Source organism: Syngnathus leptorhynchus, chromosome 1, assembly GCF_054491065.1.
Source record: "Syngnathus leptorhynchus isolate UIUO chromosome 1, UIUO_Slep, whole genome shotgun sequence".
In the NCBI taxonomy this organism is placed as follows: domain Eukaryota; kingdom Metazoa; phylum Chordata; class Actinopteri; order Syngnathiformes; family Syngnathidae; genus Syngnathus; species Syngnathus leptorhynchus.
This window is the reverse complement of record NC_141195.1, coordinates 19,440,200-19,458,388: the sequence shown is the minus strand read 5'-3', so window position 1 is coordinate 19,458,388 and position 18,189 is coordinate 19,440,200. Positions and strand designations below refer to the sequence as shown.

At 39.2% G+C, this 18,189-nt stretch overlaps 5 protein-coding genes across 6 annotated transcripts; 3 read left to right on the top strand and 2 right to left on the bottom strand.

Annotated features, from left to right (window-relative positions):
* Window positions 1–425: 425 nt before the first annotated feature.
* On the bottom strand, window positions 426–4,369 carry LOC147062525 (eukaryotic translation initiation factor 4E type 3-like). The gene is made up of 7 exons (XM_085911006.1): window positions 3,593–4,369; window positions 2,903–2,975; window positions 2,563–2,657; window positions 2,426–2,486; window positions 2,280–2,346; window positions 1,648–1,803; window positions 426–1,553 (listed from the first exon to the last, which is right to left on the bottom strand). Exons 1-7 carry the CDS (start codon window positions 3,742–3,744, stop codon window positions 1,513–1,515), a joined length of 645 nt encoding a protein of 214 aa, XP_085767132.1. The 5' UTR covers window positions 3,745–4,369; the 3' UTR covers window positions 426–1,512.
* Window positions 4,107–8,986, top strand: LOC147062524 (serine/threonine-protein phosphatase 4 regulatory subunit 2-like). 2 transcript variants are annotated; one of them, XM_085911004.1, is made up of 9 exons: window positions 4,107–4,243; window positions 4,762–4,843; window positions 4,987–5,157; window positions 5,904–5,997; window positions 6,077–6,114; window positions 6,186–6,260; window positions 6,385–6,522; window positions 6,932–7,206; window positions 7,817–8,986. In XM_085911004.1, the coding sequence occupies exons 1-9, from the start codon at window positions 4,210–4,212 to the stop codon at window positions 8,065–8,067; spliced, it is 1,158 nt and encodes a 385-aa protein (XP_085767130.1). In that variant the 5' UTR covers window positions 4,107–4,209; the 3' UTR covers window positions 8,068–8,986. The 2 variants fall into 2 exon arrangements, with proteins under 2 accessions (XP_085767130.1, XP_085767131.1); XM_085911005.1 differs by having other exon boundaries at window positions 4,108–4,243; window positions 6,932–7,125.
* Window positions 8,987–9,193: 207 nt separating this feature from the next.
* Window positions 9,194–11,147, top strand: guca1b (guanylate cyclase activator 1B). Its single transcript, XM_085911007.1, has 4 exons — window positions 9,194–10,159; window positions 10,237–10,386; window positions 10,478–10,592; window positions 10,720–11,147. The coding sequence occupies exons 1-4, from the start codon at window positions 9,956–9,958 to the stop codon at window positions 10,842–10,844; spliced, it is 594 nt and encodes a 197-aa protein (XP_085767133.1). The 5' UTR covers window positions 9,194–9,955; the 3' UTR covers window positions 10,845–11,147.
* A 219-nt stretch (window positions 11,148–11,366) lies between these two features.
* Window positions 11,367–12,824, top strand: oard1 (O-acyl-ADP-ribose deacylase 1). Its single transcript, XM_085916694.1, has 5 exons — window positions 11,367–11,667; window positions 11,777–11,942; window positions 12,084–12,142; window positions 12,225–12,337; window positions 12,606–12,824. Exons 1-5 carry the CDS (start codon window positions 11,632–11,634, stop codon window positions 12,751–12,753), a joined length of 522 nt encoding a protein of 173 aa, XP_085772820.1. The 5' UTR covers window positions 11,367–11,631; the 3' UTR covers window positions 12,754–12,824.
* Window positions 12,825–15,621: 2,797 nt separating this feature from the next.
* Window positions 15,622–17,959, bottom strand: LOC147062521 (E3 ubiquitin-protein ligase NEURL3-like). Its single transcript, XM_085920771.1, has 4 exons — window positions 17,884–17,959; window positions 16,232–16,732; window positions 15,920–16,045; window positions 15,622–15,848 (listed from the first exon to the last, which is right to left on the bottom strand). The coding sequence occupies exons 1-4, from the start codon at window positions 17,957–17,959 to the stop codon at window positions 15,622–15,624; spliced, it is 930 nt and encodes a 309-aa protein (XP_085776897.1).
* Between the last annotated feature and the right edge of the window lie 230 nt (window positions 17,960–18,189).

The window sequence follows — 18,189 nt, the reverse complement described above, 5'->3', positions numbered from 1 at the left end:
CGCACGGATCACTGTGTAGATTTATATACATTTGTATCGTCGTAAACGATACAAATGTATATCAATGTAAACAGTTATAGTTAGATAAACAACTGGTTCACAAACGTGAAGGGGACAAATGCATTCTCCGAGTTTCAAACAGTAATGAATTAGTTAATCAACTTTGTTTGAACCTGTCAGCAAGGGATTAATTCAGCAATGTGTTCTCAGTTTATTAAAAAACAAAATATGACCCTAGTGAGGATATGCAGTTCAGAAAATGAATGGCTATCTAATTGCAAAATTATTTAACGTGCCTCAGACTGTCAGAAAGCCTTTGAATGAAGCCACGGGGTGGCGATATTTTCCCTCTCCACGTTCAACGTAGTGCATCAGCAGTCATCAATTTCTTTTGGCGAACCCACAAATGACTTTACATAAATTCATTTACAATTTTTACCAGGTTTATTTTCAGCAAAGTAAAACAAACACACGCAAAGCATATTGTTTGCTGGCAAACACAAGGCACTGTCCAAGATCAACAGTTACAAAGGTCACAAGTCTTGAAGTGAAAGGTCAACTGCAGACATACAGGCAGTTTTCCATGAACACACTCTTTTAATGGAATTAATTCAGTGAAATCATAAGGGTAAGAAAAATTGGACTTAGCTTGGCAAAGTCTGTCTAATGACAAGTAAAGAAAATTCCCTACATTGAAAGGAGCACGCATGAGAAACCACCAACAATTGAACCTACCATGGCGAATGAATGGATGATTCTGAAATCAAACACCTCAAGTACTAGCACATGCTATTAAACTAAATGCTAGAAAGACAACAAAATGAAAACAGCAAATGACAATTTAACGAGACGCAATTTTCTGCTAAAGTAGTAGTGTAAAACAAACATATCAATTGCCTTTAGTCCAGGACGTCTTGGTCTCAAATGCAAAAAGGCTGTTTGGAGTTACGACAAACACAATTAAGTCATGGCTTCCGACATCAGTTTTGTGTTCAATTAAATCACAACATTTCACACACAGTAAGATAAAGTGAGACAAGATCATCATTATTTCGATATTCTTGTTTGGTGGTGTGCCGTGAAATGTTTATGTAAAATAGGTGCATTGGCTCATTAAAGTTTGCAAAAGTGTGCTTTAGGGAACTAGATTTTGGCCGTTATGTACAAAGAGTAAAAAGACGTGTCATTCTAAAGATGTACTCAGTTAAAGACTGAGTTTGGGTTGCAGAAACTGAAATGAATGCTATAATAGATCAAAATGACACATCTGTACGTAACCTGTTATATTTTCGCTAGAACTTTGTGTGTACAAGTTAGTAAGAATATAAAAAAAAACGAGCAAAACCGTTTCAAATACAGTAGAAGAATGACTAGATCCGAAGGACAAAGGAATTTCCTTGCCATAATATAACGGCTACATTTTGAGTCGTGTATGTTGAGATTAAACGTGAGCTTCAACTCGACTGTTTCAAAATGTGCGAGCTGTGCTTTAAAGTGCAAAACGTGCTAACATCAAGCTCGACCTCCTTCGAAAGCATGATGATCCTTATGAGCTGTAACAAATCAAACATGAGTATTACTTAACATTTCTGAGCTTCACAATCAATCAAACAATCGCAGAAACGTACAATGTGAGGAAATACTCACGTTTGTAAAACACTGCTTTAAATGGCGTTTCCGGAAGGAGCTCATGGATCCTCCCGACAATTTTAGACTCATCAGCGCAGGATGCGTTTCCATTCCACACCTGAACAACATCTTCTCTGTCTCTTACACTGACGCTGACACCGACCACTTCATCTTCTGTGGGTGTAATGAGCCGCGGGTTAAATATTGACAATAAATAAGTGGTTCTTAACCTTGTTGGAGGTACCGAACCCCATCAGTTTCATATGCGCATTCATCGAACCCCTCTTAAGTGGAAAAATAAGATTTTCTTCAAATTCAAGCCATAGATATGTTTTGTTTACTGGTGCACAAAATGAGCCGTGCATGAACATCACCTTGTTCAAAGAACAAAAACCAACACAATACATGAACTCACAACAAATCACATACGTACCTGAAAATCAGTATGACTTCGGCTGTTGCTTTTGAGAGACCAGTTCCGATATGCGTCATCACGAATTTACAAGATAAGTCATGTGTGTCTGGACCTCCTGCCGAACCCCTGAGACCGACTCATCGAACCCCTAGGGTTCGATCGAACCCAGGTTAAGAACCACTACTATAGATCATATGTCGTTCAAGCGAGATATTGAACCGATATCCTACTGTACCTGCGGCACAATAATCACTGAACTGTTCCCCGATGGTGGCCAGTAGCAATTCCTTCCACACAGTAGACTGGGAAGATAAAGACAAGATTAAATAGCTCGTAAAGATTGTGAAAATCAGAGCTATTTCATTTTATCAAATCACTCACTGTGCATTCTTTTGGTATTTTCAACCTCCAAACGCCTCCTTTAGCATTACTTTCTTCCTCCCTGATTGAAAACAATAACAAAAGAGATAAGATTTTGTCGATAAGTAGATATCGTATTTATCTTTAAAATAACTCACCAGAGTGGTTTTCGTTCACCTCTCATCAGATGATAGCTGCACCTCAGTGGCAAGATGGCAACATTGGGTATGTTGTTATAAACTCTCCAAAAGTTCTACAGGAGGCAAATGTTTTAGTTGCGGTTTTCTGGGGAGATTGAGTATCGATAGTTTAAGATTTTAATATTTTCTTTAACTGTATGGAAATTCCAGCCAGAGGGTTTGACTGTCTTTTAACTACCACTGCTATTGTTAGGAATTCACAAATGGAGTAAATCCTAAAATACTAAGTTCTAGTCTTGTTATGGCAAAATTATGTTACAGACATTGTGTATGATGGGGCAAGATTATAAAATCTTGCCTGGACTGTCTCAACGGTGTAGATTTTCTTCAGGTTGGACTCACATTCAGCTGCTGTAGCTCCTGGTAGAGATCTGACAAAAGAGATACTTATTATTATTATTATTATTATTTTCAAACAGACAGCATGGAGGTGGGAATCACATAACGAATCAGCAAGTAAACAACTCTGACCTCATTAGAACACAGCAACTAGTGACATGTATGCGAGGTGGAGGATGAAGCTTGTGTAACTCATTCAACATGAAATTTGATCTGAAATGACAAGTGGATGTCTAAGTGGGGCCTAGTCGTGAGGACTAGTCACATGAGTCTTTATTGGCAACCCAGCAAGGGGTCAAAAGTTTTGTAGCCCGAAAATCTCTTAAACTAACAAGTGAGAGGTTAATTTGACTTCGTGTGGAATTAGTTTCAATATGAGTGAGCATTTGTTTTTAGGTTATGCAAGGAGGTGTCTTATAAATGTAGGTCAAACAGGAAAATAGGTCAGAAAAGGTACATTAGCAACTTTTGATTGACGTTAGTTTTATTTGGATAGAATTTAGTTCAACATGCCCAGAGCACTGACTGTTAGTGTTGATATCAGTTTTACAATACTTACTACATACTGCATCCAATTTATTTGTTCTCTTGAGATCAAACAGCTGAATAATAATAACGTTAATATTTCAAATGGAAAACTGTGACGTACCTATCAAGCCAGAAGGTCCAAGCAGAATGTAAGGGCAGAATGTCACTTTCTTTATCGTAGCTTCTCAAATCGGTGTCTTGTTCTCGGATGTGGAGAGCCAGCGGGCTGGATGGAGAATGGATATGTAACGCGGCAGTCACCGGTAGTGCCATTGTTGTTGTTTTTTCCGCAGAACTCCAATGGCACTGTCAAAAAAACTGGTTGTCGTCTTTTGACGCTGTTTCCACCGCAGCTTCTGAGTTACACGTGCAGTGTTTGCTCAATGAAAGTAAGCCTGATGATCAGCTGATGATGACTCAACCGCATCGCACAACAACAACTAAAAAAAGACGCTTCCTCTTTGGATATGCAAGTGGGGACAAAGCGGTACAGAAAATAAATGGATGAATGGATGGTTTCGATGTCTGACGTCCACGGAAAACCATACGTAGTATTTAATGTTGTCACAGTTGAGTTTGATAGTATTTGAACGTCCGTTTCATAATACAAACGTTTTCCGTAAAGGTATGACGTCACCGCAGTCATGCGCAGTCTTCACCCGGACCAGCTTTGTTATGTTGTTGCCTGCTATTGCTAACTAGCAAATACAGTATTTCCTTCGGTTACCGGAGGCAGCGATGGACACCGAGGCGTTGTTGGAAGCGTTTCAAGGCAAAAAAATTACACTGAATAAAAAAAGAATGATTGCGCATTCGTGAGAGTTTTTGATATGCATATCTGTTCCATTCGATGCAACCATCGAGTGGAACCGCTAATCGTTGGTAACTACGTGATCAACTTAGCTTGCAACCTAGCAAGTTTACTTTGCAAGCTGTGCAATTTCCATAACTCATTCATTGATTGGTCAATTGATATCAATTAGTTATGCAAATGATTGCTAATAAACGTGCTACTAAATTGCAACTTTCCAGCGAACCGCAATTTAATGCAATTGTCATAATATATGATTTTACGCTGTGGTGTTAACACTACTTGTACGTACGTACTTGTGTTCTTTTTGCTCAGTCTGCGAGTCATCTTGACTGTAACACCGAAACACTTCAAGTGGCTTAAAAAAACAACAACAATATAATTAATTGTTTCTTGTCGCTATAAATGTCCAGCTATCTTATTATGTCTTTTAATTTTGGTCAGAAACATTAAAAAGTTATCAATGTCATCATTTACAGATTTTGAGAATAAAGTGAAACGGGATACAAGTCCAATATTGGAGCAATTCCTGTGTCATGTTGCCAAGACTGGGGAAGCAATGTGAGTTCCTCAAATTTTCACTCAATTACATAACCTAACGTTTTTTTGTCATCTGAGTAAGCGTGGTAATACCGCGTAAGATATTCTTACCGTTTGTGATAATTGTTTTGACTTCTTCTGACCAAATCTCTGATCTCTCCTAGGATTCCATGGTCACAATTCAAATCCTACTTCATGTTTAAATTGGAGAACATCATAGATGATTTTCACTCTTCGACACCTGAGCAGAGAGGCACGGACAATCCCAATGTAGAACACGTTCCTTTCGAGGAGATGAAGAGGAGGATATTAAAAATAGTTGACAACTATAATGGGTTAGTGTATAAAATGCTATAATATTCTCCCTCTTCCACAGTTTCTCATTATGTATAATGATCATGTAAATGAGCGCTTAAATCTTGGTTAAGAATATTTGATTTCACAGATACAAAACTTTATTTTCTGTCAAACAGTAGGCACCACATTTCTATCTTCACCGCTTAACTGAAAATACTTTCCGTTTCTTTATTAATCGCTTTGCATTCAAATTAACCACAGTGATTGCAGGCACTCTGTTTTGGCGAAACAAGACAATCGAGACAACAAGATGGCAACACATATTTATCATCAATCCCCAATGCAATAAAATGGCACCTCAAAATGGGCCCTCGGCGGTAAACTAACTAGCTTCGTTTTTTTTTTCAGTTGCCATGTTACGTAATCCAAACTACAGTACTATACTGTACTGTACGGTTAAAATTAAAAAACAGAAGACCCAGGATAAAATATCCACACCACCGACTGTTATCATTTGGTAATACACTGTAATTCAAAATAGAGTACTATTCTGTTGAAGTAAATTACTGACGGTGTGCTGAGTTGAAAAGCACTCATTCCCGCAGCGTTACCAGGCTTGGAACCATTTAAATAAGATCATTAAAACCTGCGGCAGGCTGAGACACAAGTCCAGTGTGTTTAAATTGGTATGTCTTTGTCAGCTTTGGCAACATTTCAAGTTTAGTGTTGATGCTGGCGGTTTCCCATGATTTCTTCTAAACATATCTCTTGGTAACTTTCCCAGAATCCCATTCACCATTCAGCGTCTGTGTGAGCTGCTCACTGACCCAAAGCGACATTATACAGGAACAGATAAGTTTCTCAGGGGTATAGAAAAGGTTGTCAGTTTTCAATATTAATAATGAGTGATGTTAGAAATGTATTAAATATTCATATTCTTTCTGTCTGTACTTACAGAATGTAATGGTGGTGAGCTGTGTGCACCCTACATCGGAGTAAGTACCAAAACTGTCATCCTTCACATTTTTGCGACACATTAATTTAGTTCCTGACTGTTTTTCAACAGGAAAAATGGGACATTGAGTTCAAACAGAATGAATGGAGTAATGTTTTCTGGCACCTCTTTGGTACACTCTGACAGGTGAGAGACACTTTGAGATGTTTTACAGCTTGAAAATGTCATCTTTTGCCACACTGGGTTACTTTTAGGGGTGAATCTTTTTGGTTCTCCATGTGTAAGAAATCGGCATGCCATTATTTTGCAGTCGAAATGTTAACGGACCAGCCATACCAAAAGGGCTGAATAGGCCAAAGCTGTCATCGTCGTCTTCGCTTTCCACCAATGGCCTCTCTGAGTGTGCAATCAGCAAGGAGCCAGAACCCAAAGCGGAGCCTTGCATCAGGTAGATGATGACCCAATGCGTATTTCTTCATTCTTTCAAGCGCAAGTGTGAAGTAAACCTGATCAACCATATTTTAACAACTAAACTATTTTAAATGACTCTTTTGCAGAATTTACAAAGTATAAATAAAAATCTCACGCTTTTTTTAATTGTATTTTGTTTATTTACTTTGCTTGTGATGTATCTAGATTGCATTTGGTATTTTTTTTAATTACTTGACATCTGGTCTTGTAGTTTTAGTGATTACGGCATATTTAACATTGTTTGATACTGTTAAATTTCATTCATGGCTATGATTCTACTCACCTCACTAAGATCAAGACATTACTGTTGATATGAACGCTTAAATGAAGACATTAATCATATATTAGGAATGTATTTTAATTAACGTGCATTTTTGTTTATACAGCACTGACCTTTCACTCGTGGGAGGCAAAATCACACTGAGCCGAACAAAAAGTAAACACACTGATGAGGACGAAGAAGGGGGTTCTGATGCTGAAAAGCACAACAACAAGAGGCTAAAGGTCAGCGAGAATCTGGAAGACGACATCACAAATGAAAACAAGGAATCCTCAGGAATGGAGCGATCCTCAGCAAAGGGTAACTTCTTAGAAGATTCTAGCGATCGACAATACCAAAGTGAACCATCTTGTCGAACACAATCCAATATAGATGATCTAGGTAGGTGTGCATGAACTCTGTCCACCCTCAGTCATTCAAAGGTTTTCTGATGGACTTGCAGTGTCCAAGGAAATGTCCACATTTTGATGTCAGCTATAAAAACTGTTTGCAACTATTCATACTTTGCGAATGTCTGGCGAACGTCTTTTTTACAACCTTGATCGAATCCTGACAACAAAAAAAAAACAACCCAATATTCACTTTGCTGTTCATTGAGATTCGTAACGCTTCACTCGTCGCACACGGAGAGTTTTGGTAAAAGATTTCATCATCCCAACCTCCCGCTGACTAATGACGAATATGAAGACTCAGGATGACCGCTCGGTCCACTGTGATGTGTTTGGTCATTTTGTCACGAGACTACTGCAAACAAAGCTATTGGCGGCGTGAAACTCATTAGTAAAAATCCATGAATTAACCGTACCGTCACCCTCAAAGCCAAAGGATCCAAAGCGTGGGAGAAAAATTAGCCGACGCCTTAGAAATAACGGTAGTTATTTGTTGTGACCATAGATTGCAAAGTAATTTACCTCAGCAAAAAAAGTAGTGGAAATCAATTTTGACCATCAAAATGTTTTACAACAGTTTTTCACCTCGTTTTTCTCCTCAGAGCCCAGAAGCCCACCGACACAAGCATGTGAAAAGAGAGAATTTGAGGAGAAGGCCCACTCTGACATCACTAGTCATGAATCAAAGGGACAACTGAAGGAGAATACGCTGATTGAGCACAACACTGGGGACAACAGCGGCAGTGACAGAGGAGACTGCCTGCCGAGCGTCAAAGCGATCCTCTCCTCTCCTGGTAATTCACCCAACCTGACAACAGGGGGCGGTGCAGACAACTCAAACTGCGCAGATTGAAATCAAGCCTGGGGATAGGAAAGGCAAGTGAATAAATGAGCCAGTTGACCTTACTGACTCTTGACACTCTGACATCACAGCAAGGGTACGCTGCATCACTGTGGAATTGTAGGCTGCAGGATCAGGAGTGATATGGATATGGATGGTTCCTTTTGCAAGGAACTTATGTTTACTTCAATATGAGCTGGTTGGTCAAATATCAACTAGTCTGAAGGACTAAGAAGGACATCATGGAGATTTTTCCAGTGTTGACTCGCTTTTTTTCTACACCCCCATCCCCCACGCCATGTTTGACCTTTATCATGTCCACAACATATGAGCTGAGTTTAATACCTTCATCATTGGCATGTATGTATTTCCAAAAGATACTTTGGTAGCTTGAGTTGTTTTAGCCGAAGAATAGTTTTGATACAAAGAATATCTCTCTCCAGATGAATAAGAATCTGGCTCCCCTTAACATCCTTTTCTATGAGAAAAAAAAAAAAAAAATCATCTTATTTTATTATTTTTTTAACATTAACATTGCACTTACTAGCACTAGCTCCTTGGTGGATAGTGACAATTAAGTTAAGACATTTCAGCATAACATTGTCTTGAGAGTCCTTAACAATTCTTCCCTCTAATACCATAGTTGTAGCCATGCCTCGTTTTTTTTTAATAACTTGAGATTTTTACAATACTGTACATGCTTGTAAATCAGTTTTACGCACTTGTCATGTGTGCTCATGGGCACAAAGAAAAAAATAGCTGGAAAATAAATGCATCTTTCATGGTATTCATAAAAAGCAATAGATCTTGTCTTGGAAATAATGAGGTGGATTTGGTTTCTATACTGTGTATGCTGAACAATTTTACTTTTCAACAAGGACGTTAAATACGTCTATATAGTTGTGATAATAACATTTGGGTAATATAATAGAAGATATTGAGCATCGGAATTAAAGATTGATTCACAATATATGTTTTGGCTAAATCTGCAGTTTATTGGTAAGACATGCAGTAGATACATAAATATGAAAATTAATGAAATATTCTTAAAATCCAAAACTTGGCTTATACAAAGGGATCACACGTGTAGATTGTGACCTGACCTCCCACCTGCATTGCAGTTTTTACATAGAGTTCTACAAAGATGTTTATCTGCAAAACACACAGGCAAAGGCCACTATGTTACAGGAACATGTCTCTCTAAAAACCAGTTATTTCTAATCCCCACTATTTTGTTTTTAGTTTGTTTATATACCTGAAGGTATGCATAACACTGTCAAGTGAAATCCATGATGGCCTTGACACTTCTCAGCTAAGATTAACACAATCGCTGTTGTCAGCAGGTACGAAGGGATGGAATGGTATTGACCATGGCAAGCTTTCCAACTCCCTGTGATGGTTGATACATATGACATAAAACTCTGATCATTTTTGTCACTCAAGCCCTTTGGAAGTATTGTTTGCATGTTTAGAAAATGATTCCATTACTTTGCCCCGGCCGGGCCCAAACTCTGTAAACTGACAGACTTCTCCCTATGGTATAAAAGTTAAGTCTTCAATTAACATAATGAGAAAACAAGGAAAGGAGCTAATATTGTAAATAGTATCGTTTTGCAATGCGTGGCTATGTGGGCGGTGCTAAATGACAATCCTCTCATGATGTGTCTGTGGACTGATTGATTTTGACAAGTGAACATTTGTAATCCCCTCATGAGAGCCATAACAACCTTTGTCTCATCCAGATGGGATTCTACCACAGGACAACGTTTCAGCGACACAGCTGGCATGCCATTTCTTCACATTTTAATTGACAAACATTTATGTATTAATAGTTGGGTCAAAACGTTTTATGTAATGTAATTCTTGCAATCTTCTGGGTACCGCGATAAGACTTTCCAGAATGGGTCAGCGCCTAAGTGAGGACAGTGACCCAGACAAAGAAATAGATGTTGCTGAGTTGCAGGAATGGTACAAAAAGTTTGTGGTGGAATGCCCAAGTGGGACACTCTTTATGCACGAGTTCAAGAGTTTTTTTGGGGTCGCCGATAACAAAGCGGCTTCCGATTACATTGAAAACATGTTTCGGGCTTTCGACAAGAACGGAGTAAGTACCGACCTCTCTCGCGTGTGTAAATTAGCGAGTCGAAAGTGTTTTTAATGCTTGGTTTCTCATGTACACAGGACAACACCATTGACTTTCTCGAGTACGTTGCAGCTTTGAACTTGGTGCTTAGGGGTAAATTGGAGCATAAATTGAAATGGACGTTCAAAATGTACGATAAAGATGGAAGTGGGTGCATTGATAAAACAGAGCTTCTTGAAATTGTGGAGGTAATCCAGCATTTCATATGAGTTATCCATGTTTTTTGTGAATTTATTTCATTTGACACTTATCCAAACATTCTTTCTTACTCTTCCAAAGTCTATTTATCGACTGAAGAAAGCCTGTCATGGAGAGCTGGATAAAGAGTGCAATCTTCTGACCCCAGACCAAGTCGTGGATCGGATATTTGAGCTGGTTGATGAAAATGGAGATGGTGAGTGTCTGTAAGATTATTTTTGACACCTTAAAATGCTGTGGGTAATTTAAGAGCTTAATGTTAGCTTTAAAGAGTATTAATAGAAAATCTCACTGCTCATCATGTCCTGTGTATACACACTTAGGCGAACTCTCCCTGGACGAGTTCATTGATGGCGCACGGAGGGACAAGTGGGTGATGAAGATGCTGCAGATGGATGTCAACCCTGGGGATTGGATCAATGAGCAAAGACGCAGTGTGGACTTCTAAAGTCTTATCATGTGCACAAAGCTTTGGTGTGACATGAACATCACACCTGCTTTGTCTCACAGAGCCTGCATGAATGTAAATACGGTACAACATGCCATCTTGCAGAAGTGTGCATATATATGTGTATTTGATGTGCTCATGTTATGAAGAAATATATACCAATACATTATATATTTGTAGTTGTTGATAGGTACTAAAGGATGTTATTATACCTAATGTGTTTGAATAAATGTTTGCAAAATAAAAACAAAAAACAAATCTGGCTTGGTCCCCCTTGCCAGGGAAGCGCTCATGTCTATTTGTGTTTGGGTCATTGCGCCGCTACTGCATTAACAGCGGACGTGCTGCAAACAGCGGAAGTGCATGTTTTTCAAAGTAAGGTACATTAAAAACAGAATAAATGTCGTCCATGATTTTGTTATTGATTATATCCTTCCATATTATTTCTTTTCTTTGCACTCGACCCTCAGTCCATTGCTGGTTCTAAGTCCGGTTTTCCTGAGTTGAGACGCTATATAAAAAAATTATCGATCTCGCGAGAGGAAACGACATAAAACGAGACCTTGGTTAACGAATTAAAGCGATGTCTATGTATTGTATTTTCAAGTGGCAAACTGCTAGTTTGCAAGTTACAAATCACTTGTAGTATCGCGAGTGTCACTCGGCTGAAGGACGACATTTTTGTGATTTTTTTGGACAGTGCATCACAATTCAGTAACATTTGGTCACACCGTGTGACACACACGGTGCCTCCGTGTGCTTCAAGCGCTTCAACGTTTCACAGCCGATGGCATCTCAACCAAGCATGTCCGACACATTGCAGGTAATAATTTACTCGTTTTTCAAGTCACACAGGTAAGGACCTTTTTATTTTATTTTATTTTATTTTTTTAGACACGATTCTAAGTGAAATGTCACCCCCCTCTGGTTAGCTGGCGAACGACAAATGGAGACTAAATCACGTCACGGGGGATTTGTTCTCGTGTCCCGTGGACGAGGCTGTAGCTCACTGCATTAGCGAGGACTGCCGCATGGGGGCAGGCATCGCAGTCATATTCAAGCGCAAGTTCGGAGGGGTCGAGGAGCTCAAGGCACAGAGTGAGTCAAGCCTGTATTTTTATGACAAATTATCTTTAATCTTGAGGGGGGATTCGGAAAGGATTTGACTCATAGCTTTTGTCCTATGTGCTTAGATTCCCCCCCCCCCCCTGTAACAGTATCTTTATTTTATCCAACCAGAGAAGCTGGTGGGACAGTGTGCTGTACTGAAGAGAGGCAAACGTTTTGTGTACTATCTGGTAATAGTTGAACGTGACCGTAAACGTATGTGCATTAGGAGATAAAAAAAAAAAAAGACATTTTCCCCCTGTGACCTCTTAGATCACCAAAAAGAAGGCGAGCCAAAAGCCAACCTATGACAACTTGAGACAGAGCTTGGAGGACATGAGAGAACACTGTATCCAACATGAAGTCACCAGAGTTTCCATGCCTCGGTTTGAATTTATCTATCACCCCCCCCCCCCCCCCCCCTCCACACACACACACACACACACACACACACACACACACACACACACACACACACACACACACACACACACACACAAATATAAAATTAATCTCTCGTAAGTGACAAACAGCCAGATAAGATAACCCTAATTCGTTCCACATTGGGGTTATTTAAAATAGGTCTCACAATTGTCATCAAAGATGTTGTTTGAAATGTCTTTTCATCAACGATCATTTGTGGCTCCCTCGCAGTATTGGGTGTGGCCTGGATCGACTCAATTGGGAAAGAGTTTCAGCGATGCTGGAAGAGATCTTTGAACCTCCACATATTTCTCTTACAGTCTACAGCCTTCCCGTGAAAGAGGAGACCTTGGTGATGAAGGAGAACACAAATAGATAATGTTTTGCAGTTCCTGTGTTTGAGTTTTTATCATCGTTGACCCTGATATTCAAGAATAAATGGCCTTTTTTTACTCCTTTTTTACTCTTACTACTTTTTTAGATGATCACTTGAACATCTGTTTGTGAGGTATCTTACAGTGAATGGGAATATAAGAATATGAATCTGGAATCTCTTAAATGTTGGCATAATATTGTCGTACTAAGAATAGTTTGGTCATCTAAATCATAAGACTAAACAAACAGTCTGTTTTTAAACTAATACTGAATAACGCAAACGTTTCCTAGAGTTGCAATGATCAGGATGAATTTTGGAGCATACCTCTCGGCAGAATTGATGCGGTTTAGCAAGATTTCTAGGACGTCACACGTGATTAGCTTTCTTGAGGTCACACCACCGCATCTCGATCGGGTTGAAGTCTGAACTTTGACCACCCCAGAACATATAATGTCTGCTTCTGAAGACATTCTGCTGTCAATTTACTTCTGTTTTGACTAATTGTCCTATTGCAACAACCATCCTCTTTTGATATTCAACTTTTGAAGAGATGGCCTCAAGTTTTTAAGTTTTTAAAATGTCTTTATAAACGTGTGAATTGGTTTTTATATCTATAGAGAGTCATTTGCATATGGCAAAATTAAAATGGTGCTTTTAAAAACACGTAAACTCAAATACTTCCATGTTCACCAAAAGGATATGTTTTCATGACTTGCTTATGTGCTGATAAACGTTTAAGGCACCATGATAAATTTAGGTCACGTGTGTTTTACACATCCACTTTGAACAAAACCGAATGCAGACTTTCAAGAAGACCAAACAGTTGTAATTTAAATAATACAAAGTTCACACATTCATAACAACTGATTCTGTGCCAATATGTTTAATAAATGTGGGACTTTGTACATCCGCCTCACAGTTCAAAAGAACAAGAATGCCGCAAAGCTGAACTTGTGTGGGAAAAAAAAAAAGACGTTACAAGTCTCCCATTGTGAAAGACTGCTGTTACCAAATCAAAGTTAAAGAGCCTAAAACGGAACGCCTGTCAAACCTCATTCAGACAAATCATAATCCACGTTCTATTTAAAACTATTGATTCAGCATTTAAATCCCCGCACTGACCCTTCCCCAAGGTGGCTTTGAGTCCCACTCTGCCCTTCTGTTGTATGGTGTTCCACAGGGATCTATATTGGGGCCCCTGCTGATTTCATTGTATTTGCCGCATACGAAAACATGGCATTTCCTTCCACTGTTATGTGGATGACCATCAGATCTATGTGTCACTGAGTAACAAGGATGCGTTCTCCTTAAGACCATTCTTATCTTTCCTCGGGGATCTCACGCTCCTGGAAGCCTCATAGGGAATCAGTCCTTTTCTGTTGCCAGTCCTTCCCTCTGGAATAACCTCCCCTTGATTGTTAGGCAAGCCCCCTCACTGTTCTATTTTTATTATTTGGCTATTGACAGACTTTAGACAGTTACTGTTCTGCTACTGTAGCTATAGTCATTTCTTTCAATTTACTATTTTTACTGGCTTTGTGGTTGTTCCATTGCAATACGTGAATCCCTTTGTTATAGATGTACAGTAAAATAATAAAGCTGTATTCAGGGCCACTGAAGTTCAGGACGATAAGGACACCATCAGAATGAAACTAAAATATCAACATTCGGTAATAAATGTGAAAACTTTGAACTGAAATAAAATGTCATGTCACGTAAATCACAAGACAGTAAGTGACAGGCACTAATAAAGCTGTATTCAGGGCCACTGAAGTTCAGGACGATAAGGACACCATCAGAATGAAACTAAAATATCAACATTCGGTAATAAATGTGAAAACTTTGAACTGAAATAAAATGTGATGTCACGTAAATCACAAGACAGTAAGTGACAGGCAGCATCAAGTTAGGTTGATGTCACGTTGTCGTCGTGACCTTGTTAATCCGTAAGGAGACCAATCCTAACATTATACGCCAAAACAGTCCAACCAGTTGCGATCTTGTGGGTGGTAAAAGGATAAAAAGCCTGAACAACGCTGACTTGCTGAATCAGAACACCCTAGAATGGTTGGCTGTTTGGCGTGACAAGCTATGATGATCATCATCAAAATGAAACTAAAAGGTCCACTTTTAACTGGTTCTGTGGCTGGCTGGATATTTATCATAAATGTGCGAACTGAAACAACATACGGTGTGACAGTAAAGAATGTTGAAAAAATGTGGAAATATTACACCAACGTCATTCAGCGTTTAGTGAGCGAATTTATGAACATTGTTTAATATTGTATGTCCATAGGAATGTTGAAGTCTTCCTTAAAACATCACCTAGAAGTTTTTGCAATGGGAGCACTTAAGTGCGATCAAAGATTTCTCCAATGTAATTTCTATTATTGTCAATGGGACCATCTCTTTTTGAAATATGAATAAACTCCCCAATCTCGTTGTATCTCACCATACAATGACAATAAATCTTATCTTATCTTGACGTCCAGCAGCATCCCTGAACGGATTCTGTTGAACCATCAAGGTTATCTGATGATAATACTTAATCAGAAATATCTAGGCAAAAGATCTTTATTATTCAGCAGTGGCTTAATATATATAGTCTTTCATGTTTGCATTTGTATAAATACATATATTTTATTACATCTTCAATACAAAAACTATTGCATAACTGAGAATTAACAGTACAAACAAAGATCGTCCTTCCCGAGGAACTTAAAGAACATGAAATAGATCATGCACATCTTGGATCATTCATCCAAATAAAAGTTCATTTTGTTCATCTTCATGAAACACAATCTCAAATTCTAAGTGCTACAAGATGGAGTGACAGCACATGAAGGTGCCTTGATAAATTCTCATTGTCTCTCAGCAGCCAGCTCTCTTAGGTTTCAGCGGTAACTCCAAGCTGCTAGTAGCAAGCTCTCTAAACCTCAGCGGTAATTCCATGCTCTGCCTGCACAGGGGGCACGTCCTAAAACTCTCAAAGACCCTGATCAAGCACCCGCGACACAAACAGCGGTGGCCACAAGGGAGAGAGATGTTGGTTTTCTCATCCAGGCATACCACACATGTTGCTTCTTCTCCTCCCTCTTCTTCAAGAAAGAAAGTACCATGAGTTTCATCACAATCATGTCAATTGTTTCCCTGAAGACAGACTTCCCACCTGTTGTCAACAGCAACCGGTTGCGATGGGAGAAGTCATCAAATGTCATGGAGTTTGTGTCAGAAACAGACGAGGGGAGACTGTCACGTGACCTCATGGTGAAACCCATCCAGCGTTTCTCAGAGCCTGTCGCAAAATGTACAAAAAGGTGGATTCTTATCAATGAGGTGGATATTCAAACAACTACAACAGAGTATCGTAAATTGAATTGAAATTTGCCTGCATTGTAATGGCCTTTATTCTCATTCCACTTTTGTATGTGACCCTTAGAAGAAAAAATGTTTCAGGCTACATGGCCAACATGAGACTTACCCAAGAGAATAATGCCGCATGTCTGTCCATAAAGGTCAAACATGGCCCAGAGAGGCTGCCTGAGCGTCACTCCATCTAATAGCTTCTGCTTCCAGTCGCTGTGGTTGGAAACATACAAGCGCCCCGATCTTGACACCCAGAGCTCAAACTCTGAACCTGCCTTGCAGAACGCTTCATGCATGGGAGCCACCCAGTGCCCGTGGGTGTTACTGAGGTCAGGGATGGCCACACTGGGCAGGGGCAGAGATCGGGAGTCAGGAGGAACGCTGGTTAAGCCCACCCGCATGGTTCCCTCCCATGAGGCAGAATCGGCCTCGATTCGCAGCCGAATCCGCTCGTGGACGCTCACGGGACGATTGCTGAACAAAAGGCCGTTATTGAAGCAGTTGCTTGATCTCTTTGCACGGCGACACCCTTGACTCAGGTGGACCATGTCTCCTACGGCCCGGTGATGGAACGTCAGAAGACTGAGTCTTGGGAGACGACTCTTAGACTTAACATCTGCAAAGGAAAAATATTATGCATTATGCAACAAACGATTGGATACAACTTTCAAAAAGATCCATCATAAAATCTACAAATCCAAGATGAAAATTTATAAAGTGGAAAAAAAAAAAAAGGTTATTTGAACACAGCACACAATGTACTGCTAGGTACTAAACCATAAAGTAAGCAATATCCAAAAACAGATCAAGGTCTTTGGCTAGAAGTCATTCCGAAAGTTAGAGATTCTCTTTTTTCTAGTCAGTGAACTTTGAACTTTCACTATCCACAAATAGTGCAGAATGTCAGAATAAAATTATCCGAACCCAAAACTACCTAAATGAAAATTATAAAAAATAATGATGAGAATATCATTTGTGGAAGTTCATACTGTCTTCATTTTTTGTTTACTATTTTTTTGTCTATTATTTTCAAGGATTCTCTCAGCCAGACAGAGAAATGTTTTACCTTTAAACTTTACATGTTTCATGTAAATGGTCAAATTTTTAAGAGTCCTTAAAAATAGAAAATGATGGGAATAATTTGCACTCATTCCAGCAACCCAAATGACAAAAGTCATGGCTACTGATGATTTCAAAACGTCTTTTGTGGTTTCAAAAGACCTCATAGCTCTCTACCGCAAATTTTGAAAGCAGGAGGGTCAATCTGGAGAGAATAATGGGAATACTTTCTGGGGACCCCCGCAAAGCCCCCCACCCCACAATTTAAAAATTAAAGCGGCATCATATGCTTTTCTTTTGTCCCCCATAATGTGTAAAAGCTTCCTTTATTCAGTAATGTCCGTCTTTATCACATTCTGTCTTTTCTTTGTGTTAATTATACGGCACTATTTGCCTGACGGATGGACATGCGATCAGTGATCGTGTCACACATCCCTCCGTCATCACAAAAATCACGAAAAAATCCATAGATACGCCGCACCGGACTACAAGCCGCAAGGTTCAAAACTTGAGCAAAACGTGGCGGCAATTACGCTATTCATATTCACAATATATGTATTATTTTAAGGTTTTATTTTGAAGATGATAAAGAAAAACAAAAACATTAAAACGGTTAAAAGAATTACAACACAGTTTACATTTATCGGATTACAAATCATTTTGATATGTGGTATAATATATTTACTGCGATGTAGATTCCAAACTCACCTGCTGTCTCAAGCTCTATCATCATGTAGTTGTAGTTTGTAGACGGGTTCATCTGCTTTGATGAAAATGAAAGCATGCAAGTGCATTTATAACATGAGTGCAGGTGATTTCAAAGAAACGTGAAGAGAGGGAGATGATTGTGTGTGCGTGCTTGTGAAGTTTATAAACAGTTCAATAGCCCCTGCCTGTCACGTGCTGAAAGTGTAAGTCATATCAGTGACGCATTTCGAAAATGAAAGCGCGTTGGAATGTTGACTTGGTATCATCGGATTTAAAAAGTTACTCATTTACTATGTGTTGTCAACA

What these genes read in the sequence shown, in the direction of transcription:
- LOC147062525 (XM_085911006.1), bottom strand. Translation starts at nt 3,744, where the DNA reads ATGGCACTACCGGTGACTGCCGCGTTACATATCCATTCTCCATCCAGC. An exon ending in ACACCGTTGAGACAGTCCAG is followed by an intron (nt 2,658 to 2,902) that starts GCAAGATTTTAT and finishes TGCCTCCTGTAG; the next exon opens with AACTTTTGGAGAGTTTATAA. An exon ending in TAAAGCAGTGTTTTACAAAC is followed by an intron (nt 1,554 to 1,647) that starts GTGAGTATTTCC and finishes GATTTGTTACAG; the next exon opens with CTCATAAGGATCATCATGCT.
- LOC147062524 (XM_085911004.1), top strand. Translation starts at nt 4,210, where the DNA reads ATGGACACCGAGGCGTTGTTGGAAGCGTTTCAAG. An exon ending in TCTTTGGTACACTCTGACAG is followed by an intron (nt 6,261 to 6,384) that starts GTGAGAGACACT and finishes ATTATTTTGCAG; the next exon opens with TCGAAATGTTAACGGACCAG. An exon ending in ATCCAATATAGATGATCTAG is followed by an intron (nt 7,207 to 7,816) that starts GTAGGTGTGCAT and finishes TTTTCTCCTCAG; the next exon opens with AGCCCAGAAGCCCACCGACA.
- guca1b (XM_085911007.1), top strand. Translation starts at nt 9,956, where the DNA reads ATGGGTCAGCGCCTAAGTGAGGACAGTGACCCAGACAAAGAAATAGAT. An exon ending in AGCTTCTTGAAATTGTGGAG is followed by an intron (nt 10,387 to 10,477) that starts GTAATCCAGCAT and finishes ACTCTTCCAAAG; the next exon opens with TCTATTTATCGACTGAAGAA. An exon ending in GGTTGATGAAAATGGAGATG is followed by an intron (nt 10,593 to 10,719) that starts GTGAGTGTCTGT and finishes ATACACACTTAG; the next exon opens with GCGAACTCTCCCTGGACGAG.
- oard1 (XM_085916694.1), top strand. Translation starts at nt 11,632, where the DNA reads ATGGCATCTCAACCAAGCATGTCCGACACATTGCAG. An exon ending in GCATGTCCGACACATTGCAG is followed by an intron (nt 11,668 to 11,776) that starts GTAATAATTTAC and finishes CCCTCTGGTTAG; the next exon opens with CTGGCGAACGACAAATGGAG. An exon ending in ACCAGAGTTTCCATGCCTCG is followed by an intron (nt 12,338 to 12,605) that starts GTTTGAATTTAT and finishes GCTCCCTCGCAG; the next exon opens with TATTGGGTGTGGCCTGGATC.
- LOC147062521 (XM_085920771.1), bottom strand. Translation starts at nt 17,959, where the DNA reads ATGCTTTCATTTTCATCAAAGCAGATGAACCCGTCTACAAACTACAAC. An exon ending in GATAGAGCTTGAGACAGCAG is followed by an intron (nt 16,733 to 17,883) that starts GTGAGTTTGGAA and finishes TTTCCTTTGCAG; the next exon opens with ATGTTAAGTCTAAGAGTCGT. An exon ending in ATGCGGCATTATTCTCTTGG is followed by an intron (nt 16,046 to 16,231) that starts GTAAGTCTCATG and finishes ATTTTGCGACAG; the next exon opens with GCTCTGAGAAACGCTGGATG.